The 18225-nt window shown below is 36.9% G+C and overlaps 1 protein-coding gene across 1 annotated transcript; it reads right to left on the minus strand.

The window, feature by feature from the left end:
* Nucleotides 1–16786: 16786 nt before the first annotated feature.
* On the minus strand, nucleotides 16787–17664 carry LOC106830914 (prothymosin alpha-like). Its single transcript, XM_014840840.3, has one exon. The coding sequence runs from the start codon at nucleotides 17565–17567 to the stop codon at nucleotides 17235–17237; it is 333 nt and encodes a 110-aa protein (XP_014696326.3). The 5' UTR covers nucleotides 17568–17664; the 3' UTR covers nucleotides 16787–17234.
* Nucleotides 17665–18225: the final 561 nt, after the last annotated feature.

The raw sequence follows: 18225 nt of genomic DNA on the forward strand, positions 1-18225 counted from the left end.
ATATTTAAAGTGTCCCATATTTTTAGCAATTAAAATATTTTTTGTTTTTTTCTTTTATATCCTCACTGAATATTAACTCCCGTTTTATTTGTGACCATAAAGACAAAGGAAGCAGAATAACTTACAATTTAAAATCTTAGCAAGCATTTGATAATTTTCTTCCTATTCTCCCCAAAAGGCTCCATATTTCCTTAGCCCATGCTTAAATTAACGATAAACACTCCACACTTTGGGCACACTCCTACAATCTATACTATCTCCCTATTATACAGAATACAACTCTCTAAAATAATCTTACTCTCTTCTCACATCTATTTACTTTCCAAGTTAGTTGGGAGAATCACAGGTTTCACAATATGTAGATAATAATTGGGGAATTTGCAGATGTGAAAAGAGACTTTGTGACATCTTATGAAAAGAAAATGAAATATGCATGCATAAAGAACCTTGATCTTTAGAAAAGACCCAGGAGACTTTCAACAAGCTTAAGCATAGAATGTGTTAGATAATTAGCAGAAGCACTAAAGTCTGTAATACATCATGAACTGGGAGAGGATAACGCAAAATGAGACTTGTTTCTAGGAAATTATTTGCTTTGAAACATGCAACATTTCTCGAAACATGCAACATCCCTGCTATGCTATTTCTAAGCTTTAAATTGTTTCTGATCTTTACATACTTAGATATAAGAAACAAAATTCACGAGACATGTCAAATGAATATATCTCCAGCGCCTCTCAGGTCTGTCCCAGTTTGGGACAGAACTTTTTCTGGGTGTGCCTCTAAGTCAGGTATATTTGTTTCTAGTTTATGACCCATATTACTTATTAGTTTCTGCTTTCCTTCTATTTTGAGTTTTAATTCAATAATTACTACAGACTTTTTTTTTTTCCTCAAAAATGCTTTACAAAATTATGTCTATGGAATTCTGCAGCTCCCATTCTCTCTAAATTGGATGTTATTGATCTGTAACAATCAGCAATTATTCTTCACATTGGGCTGCTGGCAGGCGTGGGGTTTTTAAAGCCCTTTTGGCATGAAGAAAACTTTCTGATTTGGAGTCTAAATTAAAAAATAATTACTTATGTGTGCAGTCACTTCACTTGCCAATTCCTCTGTGATACCATTTAACAGCCCCGGTCAACAGCGGTGCACAATATAACTCTGTAATCACTTATGGAAATGTTGTGGGGTTCTGAACGGATAAAAGTTGGAAAATAATTAAAATCGTATATATACTTAAAAATGCACATGGAAATGGTATAACTGAACAGACTCTTGAAGTGTACAGCACTATAGAAAACTGGGAGCTTATTTCTGGGCTGGTGAAATATCATTGTCAATAACTTTTGGGCAATGTAGAAGGTAGATCCAACATTCAGACAGTAGTCAGTATACACTTCAGGAATTTTGGAAATGTTCTAATAAAAAGAACATGAGACAGAAGAAACTGAATGTTATGCCCAATCACATATATTTGTAAAGTTACAACGATGAGATGGTGATTAGCATCACTATCGGTACAGCAAACGGTATATCTGACCCTTATTTCTACTACTCATATAAGAGACGGTAGAATAATCAAACTTTAAAGTGCAAGATACGATAAGTGCAAGATAAGTAAAGGAACTTTGGGAAGAAAGGTTCTCTGGGATAACATAAATAAGCCTGCAAAACTAGATTATTCTCCAAAGAACCTTGATGCAAATTTTTTTTAGACACTTTTGTTTTTTGTTTTTTTGCAGGATGGAGAGGGAAGCGAGGGTGTTACACAGCTCTGCACAGCTAGGTTTGCAATGATTAGATTTGACAACATAAGAGTCCTATCAACACAATAGGATGATGTAAAGAAAAAAGGATTGTAGACAGTACTGTCTACTGTTTATATAATACTGTGTTATTGGATACTAATTATGTGTCCATCAAGTTACAGACATCATCTCTGCTTACCTTAAAATTGTCCTAGTAAGTGTACTTGTTATTTTAACTTTACAGTTGAGAAAACGAAAGCTCAGATATGATGTGTGGCTCACCTAAGTATACTTCTCTATGGCACTTGTGCAATTTTTAGATCACGTCTCTCTCACTCCAGATCTTTGCGCTGGGCCATGTTATCTGATGAACGAGGAGGGAGTGGACGTAGAGAAGCTACATCTAAAGTCAATGCATTGACTCCAAATAGAAAGTAAATGTAAAGATGAATCCAATCATTCCAATACTGCCTGAGATTTGCCGAATGCAATTATTTTAAGTGTCGTTAAACAAGAGAAAAATGACTCATATCTCTGAAATGTTTAAATAACCCATTTAATGACCATATTTTAAATTCATACTCTTTAAATTTAATAACCTACTTTAAAGTAAGAAATAGAAGCACATTTCAATGTTTCATTACCACCAAAGAACAAACATATTTTGTTAGGGCACCTATCACTGCGTAAATTTTATAATCCAGTACTTTACGATGTAGTTCTGGAGGCTCTGAGGACTAATATCTCTTGGAATTTCCAGGGAACTTTAGAGATTGAGAACAGACCTCTTGGGGTTCCCTAAGGAAAATTATCGTGCTAGCTGTAGGCAAGCCTGAACTTTTTAAAATGCCTCAATGTCTCTTTGATGTACACTGAAATACACAATCATCCACACAGACCTTTCTTAAAGTCAATTCTAGATTGCTCAGGGCTTGATTAATTAGGCTATAAATTTTCCAATCCCTATCTGCTTCTAAGGGACAATGTGTCTTCTAAAGTCCTCAACTCGTGTCAGATTTACAATTTGCAATTTACAAGTGAGTTACAAATAATACGGTATTTTTAATTCTAGGGTTCTTATACTCAAGAATCAGAAGGGCTAATTTCAAAACTTGGCTCTGCTACTTAACAACTGTATGGCAATTTCTTCATCTATACTATCAGAATAATAAAAGCATGTCTCTGGTTCTTGTTAGGAGAAAAATGAGATAATGCTTATAAAGTGTTTAGCACATTATTAGTCTAATGTTGATTTTTCCCCTTAGGCTGTGTCTCATGTCATTACCCCTCTCTTTTTATCATCTCTTTCCAGATCATATTTTTCCTATTAGAAACCACACAAGTGTTGAGCAACAGCACATCTTAAAATAGTATGTGATAAATGAATGAAGAACAAATACAATAACATGCCTCCAAAATTCTGGACTCAACTTTTCACCAGGTTGCCCATGAAGACAGTGGCTCTGTGGTGTGTGGTCTTGCATGGACTTCTCAGTGTTGGCATCCCTGGGTACTTAGTGATCACATAAGTACTTGTTGATTTACTGATTAAATAATACAAGGAAAAAGTGAGGCGTTTTAGAAAAGACTGTTTTCTTATTTGGACTTTTAAAAACGACTGTGATTATCTTGGATCTTGCATAGGTTCCTCAAGATAGCCCCTGTCTGCACACATTTCATCTTCATACAATTGACTGAGATTATGTATTTTCTTATGGCACCCAGACTAAGAATAAATAATTTCTCAACCATTATTATATATGTAAAATAGATCTAGAAGTATACTACATACACCTGTCTTTTCCCTCTTGCCAGTTGTCATGAAAATTTTCAATCCAGCAAATTTCGTTTTGGGTGTGCGTGTGTATGTGTGTCTGTGTATACACAGGTGTGTGTGGGCATATGTTTAATATGATAGATAATTACCTACGAGTATTTCTTTTCTTGGGCAGAGAGTTGAGTCACCCCATCAGTTTGACAACAGTTTGAGACATCCAAAATGAAGTTTGATTGGTGATGACGGATTAATAAATAAAAATGGCATTGGGAGTGAAAAGGAAGACAGTTTAGCCAGGCTGCCTTCTGCTTAGATTGTTTTAAATTGCATTTTAGGGCATTAGTGTTATTTTACTTGAATTAGAAATAACAAAGCGCCAAAAGATGTTGTAGACACAAAGAAACTATGAACCACAAGAGCAATTGGTCAATGGAATAAATTCAGAAAACAATTAAAAAGGGGGTTTTATTTTTTGGACTCCCTTTGAGTATCGTTCAACTGTGATAATGCTTCAATAACTGGTTACTTAGTTGGAAATTAAGGCTGATAGGAACACATTTATCAACAAAACATGGTCTCCGGTTCTTTTATTCAGCAGCTTGCTCATCTCAAATATAGTAAATCAACTTTGCAAATAGCTACTTGCCAACGGCTAGAAGTCCACTGGATTTGGCAGTATTAAGGTTATTTATCCTGTGAGGCATTCAAAGTTTAGTAGAAATATGAATAGCTTATAAGTAGTAAAAAATAAGTAAAGGAATTAAATCGTGAAACTGTGATAATAATGACGAATGGGTAGATTAAAAATATGTTTTAATTAGAAGAAAACATGGTATCAGGGTGGAAGGCTATGGGTGGCTCCCACTCACCAGGACTGATCCAGCTTTTGTTGCTACCAAATGTCCAACCTGCCAGCAAAGTCTCCGGTGCTGACCACTGTGGTTCATCCCTCAAGAAGGCAAACTAGCTACTTGATAGCAACTTAATTATGTTAGAAATGGCAGCAGTTCATCTTGACTGGAATCAGCACATACTCTGCATTTTTATTTGCTTTTCCTGTCTTTAGTGATTAAGCCAGCATTACTATTCAAGGGCTTACTGAGTGTTTACTGACTCAGCAATACAGGATCAAGTATAATATCACATCAGACCAAAGGACTTCCACTTTGCAGTGAAGGGCTTGCAGGATGGGCACATGACCATAGGATCCACCAGTGACGTCATATATTGCAACCTCCAGGAGTTCCCCTGTGACAGAGCAATGGAATAGCCTTCTGGAGGTGCAGCTGAGGTGTTGGTTTGGAGATGACACCTTGAAATGATGGGGCATCATCCTTTACAATGGAAAATATATCCTAAATCAATAACTATTATATCATGCTATGTCTCCTATATGATCTGGGCATTGAAGGATGGCAGTAGGAATGCCCTCCTTTATATCACTCATGGTAACCCACTTGGGAGCCTTTGTGTTTTGTCTCCCCATGTTTTTATGTTTTGAGTATCTAGATTTTATATTTCCCAGAAAGTTAATGTCTCCACCAGGAGGCACAGCAAGAGATTCATTAACCTTTAAGTCATGGCTGCAGCTGGGTCCCTTTAGCAACTTGTCCAAGAGACCAGTACGCAAGGAAAGAAGTCACCATGCTGGTGGCGGTAGTGCACTTAGAAAGAGGTTCTATTTCTGATGGGCTCTGTTCCTCCCTTGACCAATTTTGAAGGTAAAAGGACAAATGCAACAGCCATGGCCTGAGAAAGACATTGTGACAAAGTCTCAGCCTTCACAGAGATGATGCTGTGGCCACCCTGTGGTCAATGAGACCCAAAGAGGGGCAAGATGAGGAAAAATTGGAATCTGTAGTAAAGAAGAAAAATAATGAGTACTCATTTGCGGCCTGGAAGTAGTGCTGTGGTGGGGTTGTAGTTTGTCATCCTAACCTTTGTCTTGCAAATTTATCCATGACAAGAGTCCGGCCGGAGTCCTTGAGAAGCTGTGCAGACTTTTCATATGAAGCAATTTGATCCAAGCAGTGCAGGAGATGAAGTGCGGTACATGCTGTGGCATGCTGCTAAGAACTCCTCTTCAGGACTGACACTCTCTCCCAGATGCCGGGATGGCCCTCAGCCCAGTCCTTCTCATGGGGCAGTCAGCTGAATAGATCCAAGGCATGGCCCCTCCCTTGAGTGTGTGCATGTACAGTGACTGATCAATATGGGGTAATAAAGCCAGGCCCAATTCAACTGTTTTGAAGGGCCATTCCAGCCTAGGGCCTCTGAGGCAACTGCATCACATTTCAACTTCTACCTCCTGATTTATTCGCCTCTCATAGGTTTTGTTCCCCAAAACACCCTCCAAAAATCCCTCCCTGCATGTAAATCTCAGAGTCTCAATAGTTTGTCAGGAAATTCAAACCATAACAAGTGGAACAGAGTTGCCATGGTTGTGTCAGCTTACTCCCTTAACTCTTGTCTCTTGCTACCAACACCAAGGAATGTAAAACTTCTTCCCATTCCTACCCACATCCTTTCCCCACAGGGATCAGAGACGAGTATGTCCACAGGTATCAGTACTTAATGAGCAAGCTCTGATAAGAACTTAAAATATCTTGAAAATTAATGCCCAATTTCCTCTTTGTTTCAAAGTGTAATTGGCTTGCAGTTTAAGAAATGACTATCGTTATAGAAAATAATGAAGAAAATAATCAGCTATGGGAATAATCTGTGCACAGGATGCATACACACAGATAGACACATAGCTGAGAATGAAAAAATAATAATTTAGACATTCTTAATCCAATGATCTGTGTAAATAAAACATAACTTTCCCAGTTTACTATTAAATCTGTTTGATTTGAAAGAAGGAATGTTAGTTTTTAACTTTTATTTTGAAATAATTTTGGATTCACAGCAGAGTTGCAAAAGTAATACAAAGCGTTCCAATATGCCCTTCCACCAGCTCCCCTGAGTATTAACATACCCACAATATAATTATCAAAACCAGGGAAATAAAATTGTTACAGTAATGGAAAGGGTATTATTTTTAATTTTTGGCTAGAGATAAAACCTTCTTGTAGCTGTCTAGTGCAGACTTACTTATAAAAGCAAATAAAACAGCTGCTTTATCCTGTCTCATCCTGAGCAAATAGGTCATTATGTGGATAATCAAAGCTGAAATCTCAAAATCTCAGAAGCTATTTTAAAGATTATCTAGCCTAACCAGCCCCTTATGTAATAACTCTAAAGGTATTTGCATATTAGTAAAATTAGTAAAAATTAGCATTTCATTACTTAAAAAGCTTTAATTTTCAAGAAAGTTCTCATTTTGAAGAGTTACTCAATATTGATCAACTGTTTAAATTTCTCTTATCCTGACCTATTATACTCAGAATTTGGTCTATTCTTCTTTGTTTTATCGGTGTGCATACGGTACGGTTTGAAGACCATTTACCACCTATTTACTCTCCTCTATCTAAAGTACAGTTTATTAATCTTACGTTTAAAATGTGGTGCCCAGAACTTACAACCCTATCCTTTCTCCAACTGGTGACTGAACAACACAATATAAAGAAAAGGCACCATATCTTTTATCCTGAATACTGTATTTGCATTGATTCAGTCAATGGTTGCTTTGGCATTTTGTCACTCTCATCATACCGTTGACTTATATTTAGCTTGATGTTACACAAAACCACTAAGCCCTTCTTACACATGGTGCTGTCAAACTGCAGCTGCACACAACCATGCAAATATTGAAAATCCTGGAAATCTGTTTATGTCAGTAAATTATAAACATTTTCATCTGAGACTTCATTTCGATAATGTAATCAGATATGCAAGATCTCTTTCATTACATTACCTAGATATTTAGAAATATGTGACGTAGAAAATATCAGGCTAAACAATGAATTCTCCCCCTCTCCCAAGAATGGTTCAAAATTATAAATATTTCGATTTTTTATTTTCATCACAGGAACTCTAACAACAGATCTTTTTTCATTTCGATCCAAAAATCTACGTTATCTGATCATTCAATTTTTCCTGAGTGACTATCCAAATGGATTTTTGCATTCTAAAGTGATATCTGTGTTGAGAAACTTCCCGCAATCTTGAGTTTACATCCTGATGAGACTCTTAAATGTTTGTTTTGAAAATGCAAACTCATTTAGGAGAAGCTATTATGATATAATTATTAGTTGAGCTCTTGCTGAGAAATATCATCCTGGAACTTAGTGCCAAATCTTAGCAAGACTAATAATAATAAATACAAAATATTCCTGTTTGCATGGAATCATATACATTAGCTAACTGCCACTTTTTAAAAGGAGTTCATGTTTATCTGAGCAAAAAATCACAGTTTTTTAAGAAAATTTGCCCATAATTTTGTCAGTACATATGCAATATTCACATTGGTGATAATGTTCAATTAATAATGCTACAGCTTGTCAAACAGACATTGACAATAATTTGTTTAAAAAATAATAGAATTATTTATTCTGATCAACACAAACAAAAAAGTCTATCAAATTAAAAATAAAGCCATGCTTTTTTTCTAAATCACACTTGAATGTTTCATAATTACCTTGTATGCCTTTATGTGTCCCTTGTTAATAACATGGATTCAAATTTCAATGTGGCATATGAGGTAGATTGGCTCACTATACATGTATTCCAACATCTTTCTGCGGTGTTCCTATGTTGTAGAGGCTGTGAAACTAAAAACTACCCTTCCCCAAAAATCTTGCAAGAGAGATCTATCTGTGTTTTGCATTCTGATGATCGAATGCCCTTGTTGGTCCTTGAAGCAGAAGGCATGCCCCAGTGTGTAAGAAAGCAGTTTTCCTGATCTAGTAGATGTCAGTAGTTCTGGTGGCTGAAAATTTATTCTGGGATCTCAGCTAAAATGTTTTAATGTGGAGCGAACAAAAGTAACAGCAGCTTCTCCATGGTCCAGCTTTCCGACCGTGTGATTCTCTGAGGAGCCCACTTCCCAGGATTGTTCTGGGAATCCTTTCTGGAAATCCAACCTATAACTGCCCCGATGAATCTTCCAATAGTTTTATAGACACGCCTTTGTCTTTAAAATAGCTAGAATGTTTTCTGTCGTCTGCTGATAACCCTTACTAATAGATTAATAACATTTCAGTGGAATTTGAAAACATCTATAGCATTGTATTTGCAACACTACTTTGGGCATTATGCAGATTCAAACTTCTGTCTAAATGAATCCTCCTCCAAGTAGAATATGAGACTGCCACAATAGTAAAAATGAGTTTCTGCCATTTATACAAACCCATTAATTACTGCTGATTTTTTGTAGGTAATGAATGTAATAAATATGCATCTCTTTGAAACGCACTATTGAAAAATGAATCAAACAGAAGAAAAACTAAAACTATTTACCATCATATTCTTCCTTTCTGAGTCAATTGAACACAGCTTATAGCTACCTGCAACAGAATTATTTTAGATGCTTTGGCATACGTCAGTCAACCTTCTTCTGTCATCAATTAATAACAAGAGATTGAAAGTCATAAGATCAAACTGTTTTTGTTGCAGAGGCACAACCTGTGTCTATCTTGTAGATATCTCCAAAGTGATATAAAAATTTGCGTAAATATCATGTTAATTTGGACCAATGATTACTTTATGTCAACACAGTGGCTTAATCAAAATGACTATAACTTCTTTATCTCTGGAGAAAATTTTAGGGAAAATCTAATATAAATAATTTGACCAAACATAGTCAGAATTTTCCTCAGTAATGGTGCACCTTGACCTACTGACAAAGTCATAGGCAATGAGCTCCTACTGGATAGGAGCTAGGATTTAATATGCAGTATTGTATAACTCCTTTTGTATAATTTTACAGTTGGAAGGGAATGAACAGCCTTGCCATCCAGTTCTTATATCACAGGTTTTAGTGTAATAAATGTTTGCTGAATACCATCCAGGTGTACTAGGTGTAGCCCTCAAGGTTGAGGAGCCTTCTATTTCCAGAAGTAAAAGGGGCGCCCTTAACCCCCAGACTCCTGCTGCAGAGTTCCCATGGTTACGCTGTACACAAACAAATGTTCAGTGAAGCCATATATTCTTTCTATACAAGACACATTCTAAAGAATCATTCCTCTCAGTAAAATAGAAAATAAAACATAATAAAAACTGTGCACACTTGCCCGCTGAACTTGCTCAAAGGTATGTGATATATCCTAGCTATTTCTCCCAAGTTATAAGAGCAAATTAGGCTCACTTCAGATCTTGTCTCAATATTAATCCAGTGGGATTCTCTGTAGCAAGAGAGAGCTTAAAACATAAGATCATTCGCTGAGAATATCATTTAAAACTTGAAGAAATTATTATAGTTCATATTTGAAAAATGAGGAAGAGCATTAATTTTAATATAATTCATTTTTCATTCAGTTCACTTGGAGGATAATTTAATTTGAAAAGATCAAATGCATTGATGAAAATATGTTTCCGTATACTCAACAGGAGGGTATTGGTAATGAAAAGAACCTTAGCTTTCATCTTTATGGTGTCACATGTTAACATTTTAATGAATAGATCAATTTATATAGAGTCAAAGACTTGACATTTGATATTAAGGTCATCCTTTCTAGAAGGTCATGTTTTTTGAAACTATATTAATCTTTGAGCATCTTTTTGAGTATGCTTTATTCCTAGTTTACTATCAGTTATATGTTACTATGATTGCTAGCAGATGAGAAGCCAAAGTAATTCAGATTTCCTCTAGTTTATTTTTTAATAATTAGAAGCATCTCTACACAGTTACTAAGAATAGAGTCCCTCTTAAACAAGATTACAGATAATCTTCCCTTTGTATCTTTTAACAGGTATAAAGTAAACTTGATTTTTCAGAGACATGGGTTCAAATTTGGTTGCTGACAAGGTGAGAGAGTCCTGTGAGGAGTTGGCTTAGTCTGAGGGCAATTCCCTGAAAAGGTTCATTACAAGAGAATTTAACGGATCCTGTGCATTTTCTTGGTTGACATTACAGATATCTGTAGAAAGACATAGTTCCTCTCCTTGCACACTAAGAACATGCAAGTGTGTGAACACACAATTTTACCAAAAGTGTTATGTTACAAGTTGTATTACTCTCTCTGTTGCAATGTAGTGGGGAAAAGAAAAAGCAGAGCTATCAATCTGAATATGTGAATTCTAGTCCAACAACTGCTATTTATTTTGCTAACCAGTGCCAGAGAAGTAAGTATGGCCTCCTCTTATTGGAAAATATGCAATAACTAATAAGAGAAACAAACTAGAAAATAAGTCCAATATTTGTAATTACATATATTTTAAATATAAAAAACATTGATATTAAAGGCATGATCAAAATATTATGGCTCTGAATTCAAGAAGAGAACATTTCATTTGCATAGTAACAACTCATTGATTCACATTCAGTCTAGCTGTCCTCTTTGAGCTTAGGAAGATTCTTATTCTGTGATTTGCTGAGCACAAAATGGAATTACATTTTTTTGCTTGCTTTCTGGATATCCTTCTTTGCCATTCTATAATTCATCCCCCAGTGATTCTCAATAATGGATGCCTATTAGAATTTACTATGGATATTTTAATAGGTATCAGCTATTCCACGGAGGACATAGATTTCATTTGAAACCTAGAAGTTAGGACAATTGAAGGATGGCTACTTTCATGAAAACTAATAGCTATTTCTTCTTTCATCTAAGAAAACTCTTCTACACAATAGCTTAATCTAGGATAATTTTAAAAATATAATTCCAAGTCCCTCAAAGACCAATTAAGTGAGAATTCCTAGAAGCAGGACACTACTATCATCATTTTTAAAACAAGATGTCACAGACTCAGTTTGGGGGACTATTGGTGAAAAATGGAAGTATGGAGAAGAAAGATGAGGACACAACCCTCTCTCAACTTATAATAAAGTCTCAAGTGATGAGTATATAATTATTGAATTTTGCTTAATATTATCTTGAGTAAATGTTTAACTTTTTTGTTGCTCTTTCACATACATTGTCTATTCCAATTTTCATTAGAAATTTCAGTTATTCAAGATAAACTTCTATCTTTATTTTAGAGTTGGGGTAAATGTGTCTCATGGTGATGAGGGTAGAAAGCAATATGCAAACCGTTTAAAGTCAAAAAGTGAGTTTAGAACTTAGAAAAACTTAGAATATAAGTTTTTTGAAACTGAGATTATACTTTTTCCTTCCATATGCCACATTCTCCCTATAAAAAGAAGTATGCATAGGGGCCGGCCTGGTGGTATAGCAGTTAAGTTTGCATGCTCCACTTCAGCAGCTCTAGGTTCCGCGGGTCAGGTCTCCTTCAGAGAAAGGCAAACTCAGGACCTCAACTTTCCTAACAAAATGCTACAAATAATTGAGAAAATTCAACATGATAGACATGTACTCATGTAAAATAACATTGAATGGGCACCTATTCTGCATAAATAATTTTGCCAGAAGATGTAAGAGTGCAACAAACAAACCAAGAGCGTTTGGTGTCTAGAAGGAGGAGACAGATGGGTGCTATAGTGACTGCAAGATGATGTGCTAGGAGCATGTGATAGCCTGCCTCCAGCATCTCAAAGATCTACGCCCCCTAGTATTCATGCCCTGCATAGCCCCCTCACACGTCACACTGAGTTTGGTCTGTGTGACCAATAGCATATGGAAAAAGTGATGGTATGTCATTTCTGAGATTAGGTGATAAAAAGACTGTGGCCCTTTTGAGTGCTTGTTGTTTCTTTCCTTGGATCACTTTCTCTTGGATTACTTGCTCTGGGGAAATCCAAGTCCCTCAGGAAGGACCCATGTGAGGAGGCATGGAAGCCTCATGCCAACAGCCATGTGAGTGAAATTGGAAGCTGTATCTTCAGTCCCAGTTAAGCCTTGAGGTGACTGCAGCCCTGGCCAACTTCTTGACTGTAATTTCAGGAGAGACCTTGGAGCTAGAAGTAGCCACCTAAGTTGCTCCTCAATTCCTGACCCTCAGAAACTGTGTGAGATAATAAATGTTTGCCATTTTAAGCTGCTAATTCTTGGAGCTATGTTTTACACACCAAGAGATAACGAATAAAGAGAACATTCAAAAGAAAGAGGAATGGAGAGCTCTGTTATAACTAGAGAGCTTACAGAAAGCTTGGAGAAGGGATTTGAAACAGGGCTTAAGAGAGGAAGGGCATCTATAAATAGTAGAGGGGCATAAGCATCCCAAACTGACTGAATAGTCTGAGTTGACACAGAAAAGTTGGACTGCGGTGGTTATGATTGATGGAAGCTGGGGAGATTGGTTACCTGAAATTCCCATAAACACCTCCAGGATAGGAATGTCTGGAAATGGTAAAAATGTGGTGGGCTTTGAACACCAGCCTGAGGATTTTGTATGTTGTCTGATAGAAATCTGCATTTGTAGAAAACAATTGCAGCCACTTTTGACAATGAATCAGAAGAAGAGAAACTACTGCCAGGAAGACCAGCCAGCAGGCTGTCAGGGAAATAATGAGGCCTATAAAAGCTTTGGCTGGGGAGAAGAAACAAGTGAGAGGGGAACAACTTGATAGATGCTGTTTAGGCCTAATTGAAAGACGTGATGGACGAATTGATGCAGGGGAGAAAGGAGATGAAGGAGTAACAATGGCTCATGTTTTCAGCTTGCAAGTCATGAAAGGAGAGTGATGTCTTTAACCTAACAGAGGGAACATAGGAGGAGGGAAAGCTTGTGGGAAGATGATGAGAGCCAACCAGGCACATAAATAATAAGTCCTTATGTTGGTTCAGTACTCTGGCATTTACAACATAATCTGAAACAGCTATCTTATTTATTTGTTCCTCTCAACGATTCTGTAGAGAAAGGGCAAACCTCATCTTCCTCATTTGAGAGACGAAGAAAACCAAGAAAATTAGGTGCAATCAAGTTTGCCAAGGTCACGGAACTGGTAAACAGCAGATCTGGGACTGTTATTCATGTGTTCTGATTAATAGTTCTGTGTTTTTCCATTAAATTCAACAAGTAAGACAATTGGTAATATAGTTCTAATTAAAAAGCTCTTTAGGGGGCTGGCCCCATGGCCGAGTGGTTAAGTTCATGTGCTCCGCTGCAGGCGGCCCACTGTTTTGTTGGTTCCAATCCTGGGTGCAGACATGGCACCACTCATCAAACCACGCTGAGGCAGCGTCCCACATGCCACAACTAGAAGGACCCACAATGAAGAATATACAACTATGTACTGGGGGCCTTTGGGGAGAAAAAGGAAAAAAATAAAAAATAAAATCTTAAAAAAAAAAGAGCTCTTTAGATATGCATGTTGGTCTGTACTTGGGTTGGAGGCAGAGGAGAGTGAAGTGAGGGCCACAGTCTGTCCTATAGATTCCTCTACCATTATCAACCTAGAAAATCAGTGAATCACCTCAGATTTAAGCATTTCAGGGACCTTCCATCAGACTAAGTGTTAGAGAGTTTATTCTTCTTTGACCTTTCAAATCAGCTTCTCATTGACAGCTTTTATGACCTTCCCTCTGAAAATCATGTTCCTTTATGTCTGTTGGAGGATTTCCAGGTCTTTGAAACTACCTACAAGCTAACATGCATTTGAATTATATGAATAAAAGGTTTATTCATAGTATTATGTTTCTTGTGTGTTCATTTAAGGGGTGTAAATAATGTTACTGATTAAAATACCAGTAGAACACTGAAAATCCAATCCAGCTCTTAGATTTATTTTAAACCAGAAGTGAATATTACAACTACATTGAAAATGTTTCAGAGTGGTGATAGAAACATTTTGTCCATATATTGAGGCAGATACTATCTGTTAGATTAATCAGATAATTGGATCATTACAAGAAAGTAGGATTCCAAATCTCAAGGTCCTTTAGGATTGTCATACACACATAGTTACCTACAGGAAATTCAGAAAACATTTCTATTGCTTTTTGGTAAGTAATTGTGATTATAATTATTTTCTGTATAATTCCATGTCACTTGTGTATTATTATTGTATTTTATTGCTAAATTTTCATATTTTCTCATCATCTGCTATGTTCCTATAACTCTGTTCTAATTTTTTTTTGTAATTTTTGTTTTTGTAATTGTTCTCTTTGTAAAAAGATCACCATCAGAAACTTCAGGTATGAACCACTGACTGAGGCAAAGTACACTGTTAAAATGATCGAACTCACACAGTCATTGTAGAATTAACAGATAATTCCCAGGATATTGATCCAGAATTTGCCAGAGACAATTACTTTATATTTTTAAGCACTAAAATTGACCACTTACAAATAGAATATTCTTTAAAGGGCATTTTATGGATTATTCAATAATATTTTTGTAAGTCTTAAAGTAGTGGATACTGGACAGTGTCTTCACAAAAACGTCCTTAGTTATTCTTTCTATTAAGAGACTTTCCAATCTTCGTTTTGAGTTTATGTATTAATTTGTATTATTTTTTTAGCTCTAGTGAGATATAACTGACAAATAAAATTGTATATATTTAAAGTGTACAACGGTGATTACCAGGTGCTGGAGGGCGGGGTAGATGGAGAGATGCGGGTCAAAGGGTACCAGCCTTCAGTTATAAGATGCATAAGCTCTGTAATGTGCAGCACAGTGACTATAGTTAATAATACTGTACCCTGTGCTGGAAATTTGCTGAGGCGGTAGACTTTAAGTGTTTTCACCACACGCACACACACACAAAGCTACCTGGGTCAGGAGATGGATGTGTTAACTAACCTGATTGTGGTAATCATTTCTTCCATTAATTTTGTGCTGTTACGGGTTACGTTAAAGAATTGCTGATCATCATCCTCTTTGAATTCCCTGCTTTGTGACAAGGTGCTATTATTTTTATATATACCTGAATTTTACTTGATTCTATCAGTTTGTAAATTTTTCACCCATCATTATAAGTGACATCAGCCTTAATTATTTTTCTTTTAATTCTTTGTCAAGTTTTATGTTACATTTAAACTGGGTTGTGACATCAAATGGGAAACTTTCTTTTTGCATCTAAGGTCTGAAATAGTACTAATAACCTTAACATTATCTATTTTTTAACGGCTTTCCTGAGATGTAATTCACATACTATACGATTCACCAATTTACAGTATAAACTTCAATGGGCTTCAGTATATTTAAATTTTAACCATCACTGCAATTTCAGAATGTTCTCATTACCCCAATAAGAAATACCTACACCCCTTAGCCATCACTGCAAACCCTCTGTCCTTCCTCCCTGAGCCTTAGGCAGCTATAAATCCACTTTCTGTCTCTAAAGATTTGCCTATTCTGGTGAGTTCTTATAAGTAGAATCACGCAATATATGGTCTTTTGTGACTGACTTCTTTCACTTAGCATACTGTTTCCAAGGTTCATCCATGTTGTAGCACGCTGCTGGATAATGTTCCATTACATGGATATACTACAGTTTATTTATCCATTCTTCATGTGATGGACCTTGGGTTGTTTCCTCTTTGGGGCTATTATTAATAATTCTGCTATGAACATTCAGGTACAAGTTTTTGTGTGGACATGTTTCTACTTCTCTTGGGTATATACTTACGAGTAAAATTTTCGGTTCATATGATAACCTTATATTTAACCATTTGAGGAGCTGTCAAACTCTTTTCCATAACAGCTGTACCATTTTCATCCTTGTGAGCAGTGTATGAATGTTCTGATTTCTCGCATCCTCACCAACAATCGTTATTTCTGTCTTTTTATTATAGCTATTCTAATAGCAGTGAGATGGTATCTCAGTGGTTTTGATTCACATTTCCCTAACGGCTAATGATGTCAAGCATTCTTTCATGTGTGTATTGGTCATTTGTATATCTTCCTCGGAGAACTGTCTATTCAGATACTTAGCCCATTTTTAATTTTTTGTCTTATTCTTATTGAGTTATAATAGCTCTTTATATAAAACAGATTCAAATCCCTTATCAGATATATAATTCACAGAATTTTTCTTCCTTTCTGTAAGTTGTCATTTCACTTTGTTTTCTTCTTTTTTTTTTCAAAATAAAATTCCGGTTTATTGTTGGACAACATTGTTTCACACATACATCAAACAGGCCAAAAAAAAATAAACAGCAATTTCATAGACAAAAAAAGGAAAAAAAGAAACCTTTTATCTTTGGCCTTTTTAACCATCTCATACAAAGCAACTACTTACAGTACAGCTAAGTACATACACAAAAAAGTTACTGGAATGCTCGGAATAAGATTGTTTTTTTGTTGTTGTTTTTGCTTTTCTTTACAAGGTTTTTTTTCTCCTTTGAGATTATAATGAACATGGTCACACCACAAGTAAAGTCAGAAGTAGGACAGAGGACGCTCCGAAGGCTGGTTTGGTCATCCGAGATCATTAAAAATGGCTGACCCCTAACAATACGTACAAAAATATAAAATGTAAATAAAAAATACAAACAAATTTTCCTTTTTAAAGTACTTTTACGAAAAAAAGCAGGGTCTTAGAAGTTTTGGTTCTTTTTTTCTCCCCTGTTGCAAATTCACGTTGTGATTGTGGTTGGGCGGTGAAGAGCGTGTGTCATCCGCGGGTGGCACTGCCTGCAGTGGGCAGGCGGGCGGACTCTCTACTGGAAGGTGACCACGTTTAGATTCTGAGACTGGAAGTGGCGGGTGAATAGGTCACGGAGGCCTACTTTTTTTAAGTTTAACTTTTCCTTTTTTGCTGTCTAGTCATCCTCGTCGGTCTTCTGCTTCTTGGTGTCAACATTGTCGTCCTCGTCATCTTCAGCTGCCCGTTTGCCCACAGCTGCCTCAGCCTCCTCATCTTCATCTCCATCCTCTTCCTCACCATCGCCTTCCTCCTCCTCCTCCTCTTCCTCCCTACCTTCCTCCTCTTCTTCATCTACCTCGTTGTCAGCCTCCTGCTCCCCATTTTCCTCATTAGCATTCCCATTAGCAGGTGCGTCTCTTCCATTGTCTGCCTCCTCCACAGCTTCCTTCTTCTCCTTTAAGTCCTTGGCGGTGATCTCGGAGCTGGGGTCCCCGGCCGCGTCTGACATGGTGGGGCACGCCGGTGATCCAATGCAGGGGATTAAAAAGGAAGCGAGAGTTCGAGGACTCTGGCGACAAAGCTGCCGGAGTCTGCAGTGGCTGAGGCGCGCGCGGAGATGGCTGCGGCGAGCGAGTGCCCGGTACGGGAACAATGCAAAGATGGCTTTTCAGAGCAGCCAGTGGGGCTCTTTTCTTTTTTTAAGTAGTCTTTCTGGTGACAAAGATTGGCCCTGAGCTAAGACCTGTTACTAATCTTCCTCTTTTTTTTTTCTCCTCAAAGCCTCAGTACATAGTTGTACATGCTAGTTATAGGTCATTCTAGTTCTTCTATGTGAGATGCCACCACAGCATGGCTTGATGAACCATGCATGGGGCTGTGCCCAGGATCTGAACTGGTGAACCCTGGGCCACCAAAGTGGAGAATGCAAACTTAACCACTCGGCCACAGGGCCAACACCATCATTTCACTTTCTTGATGGTGTCTTTTGAAGTGCAATTTAAAGACGTATTGATGATGTTCATTGTCTATTCTTTAAAGTCTTGGAAAAAATATGCTGTAGAGCTTTCTGTTCCTGGTGACTTTTCAGCTCTAATCATTTTTTCAGTTTCCTTCTGACAATTCACCTTGTCAAACATCTCACATTTTCTCAGGTCAACTTGTAATTT

The sequence above is a fragment of the Equus asinus genome, chromosome 1 (genome assembly GCF_041296235.1).
Source record: "Equus asinus isolate D_3611 breed Donkey chromosome 1, EquAss-T2T_v2, whole genome shotgun sequence".
NCBI classification, from domain to species: Eukaryota; Metazoa; Chordata; class Mammalia; order Perissodactyla; family Equidae; genus Equus; species Equus asinus.

Excerpts from the sequence above, each read along its gene's own strand:
- LOC106830914 (XM_014840840.3), bottom strand. The coding sequence starts at position 17,567 with ATGTCAGACGCGGCCGGGGACCCCAGCTCCGAGATCACCGCCAAGGAC.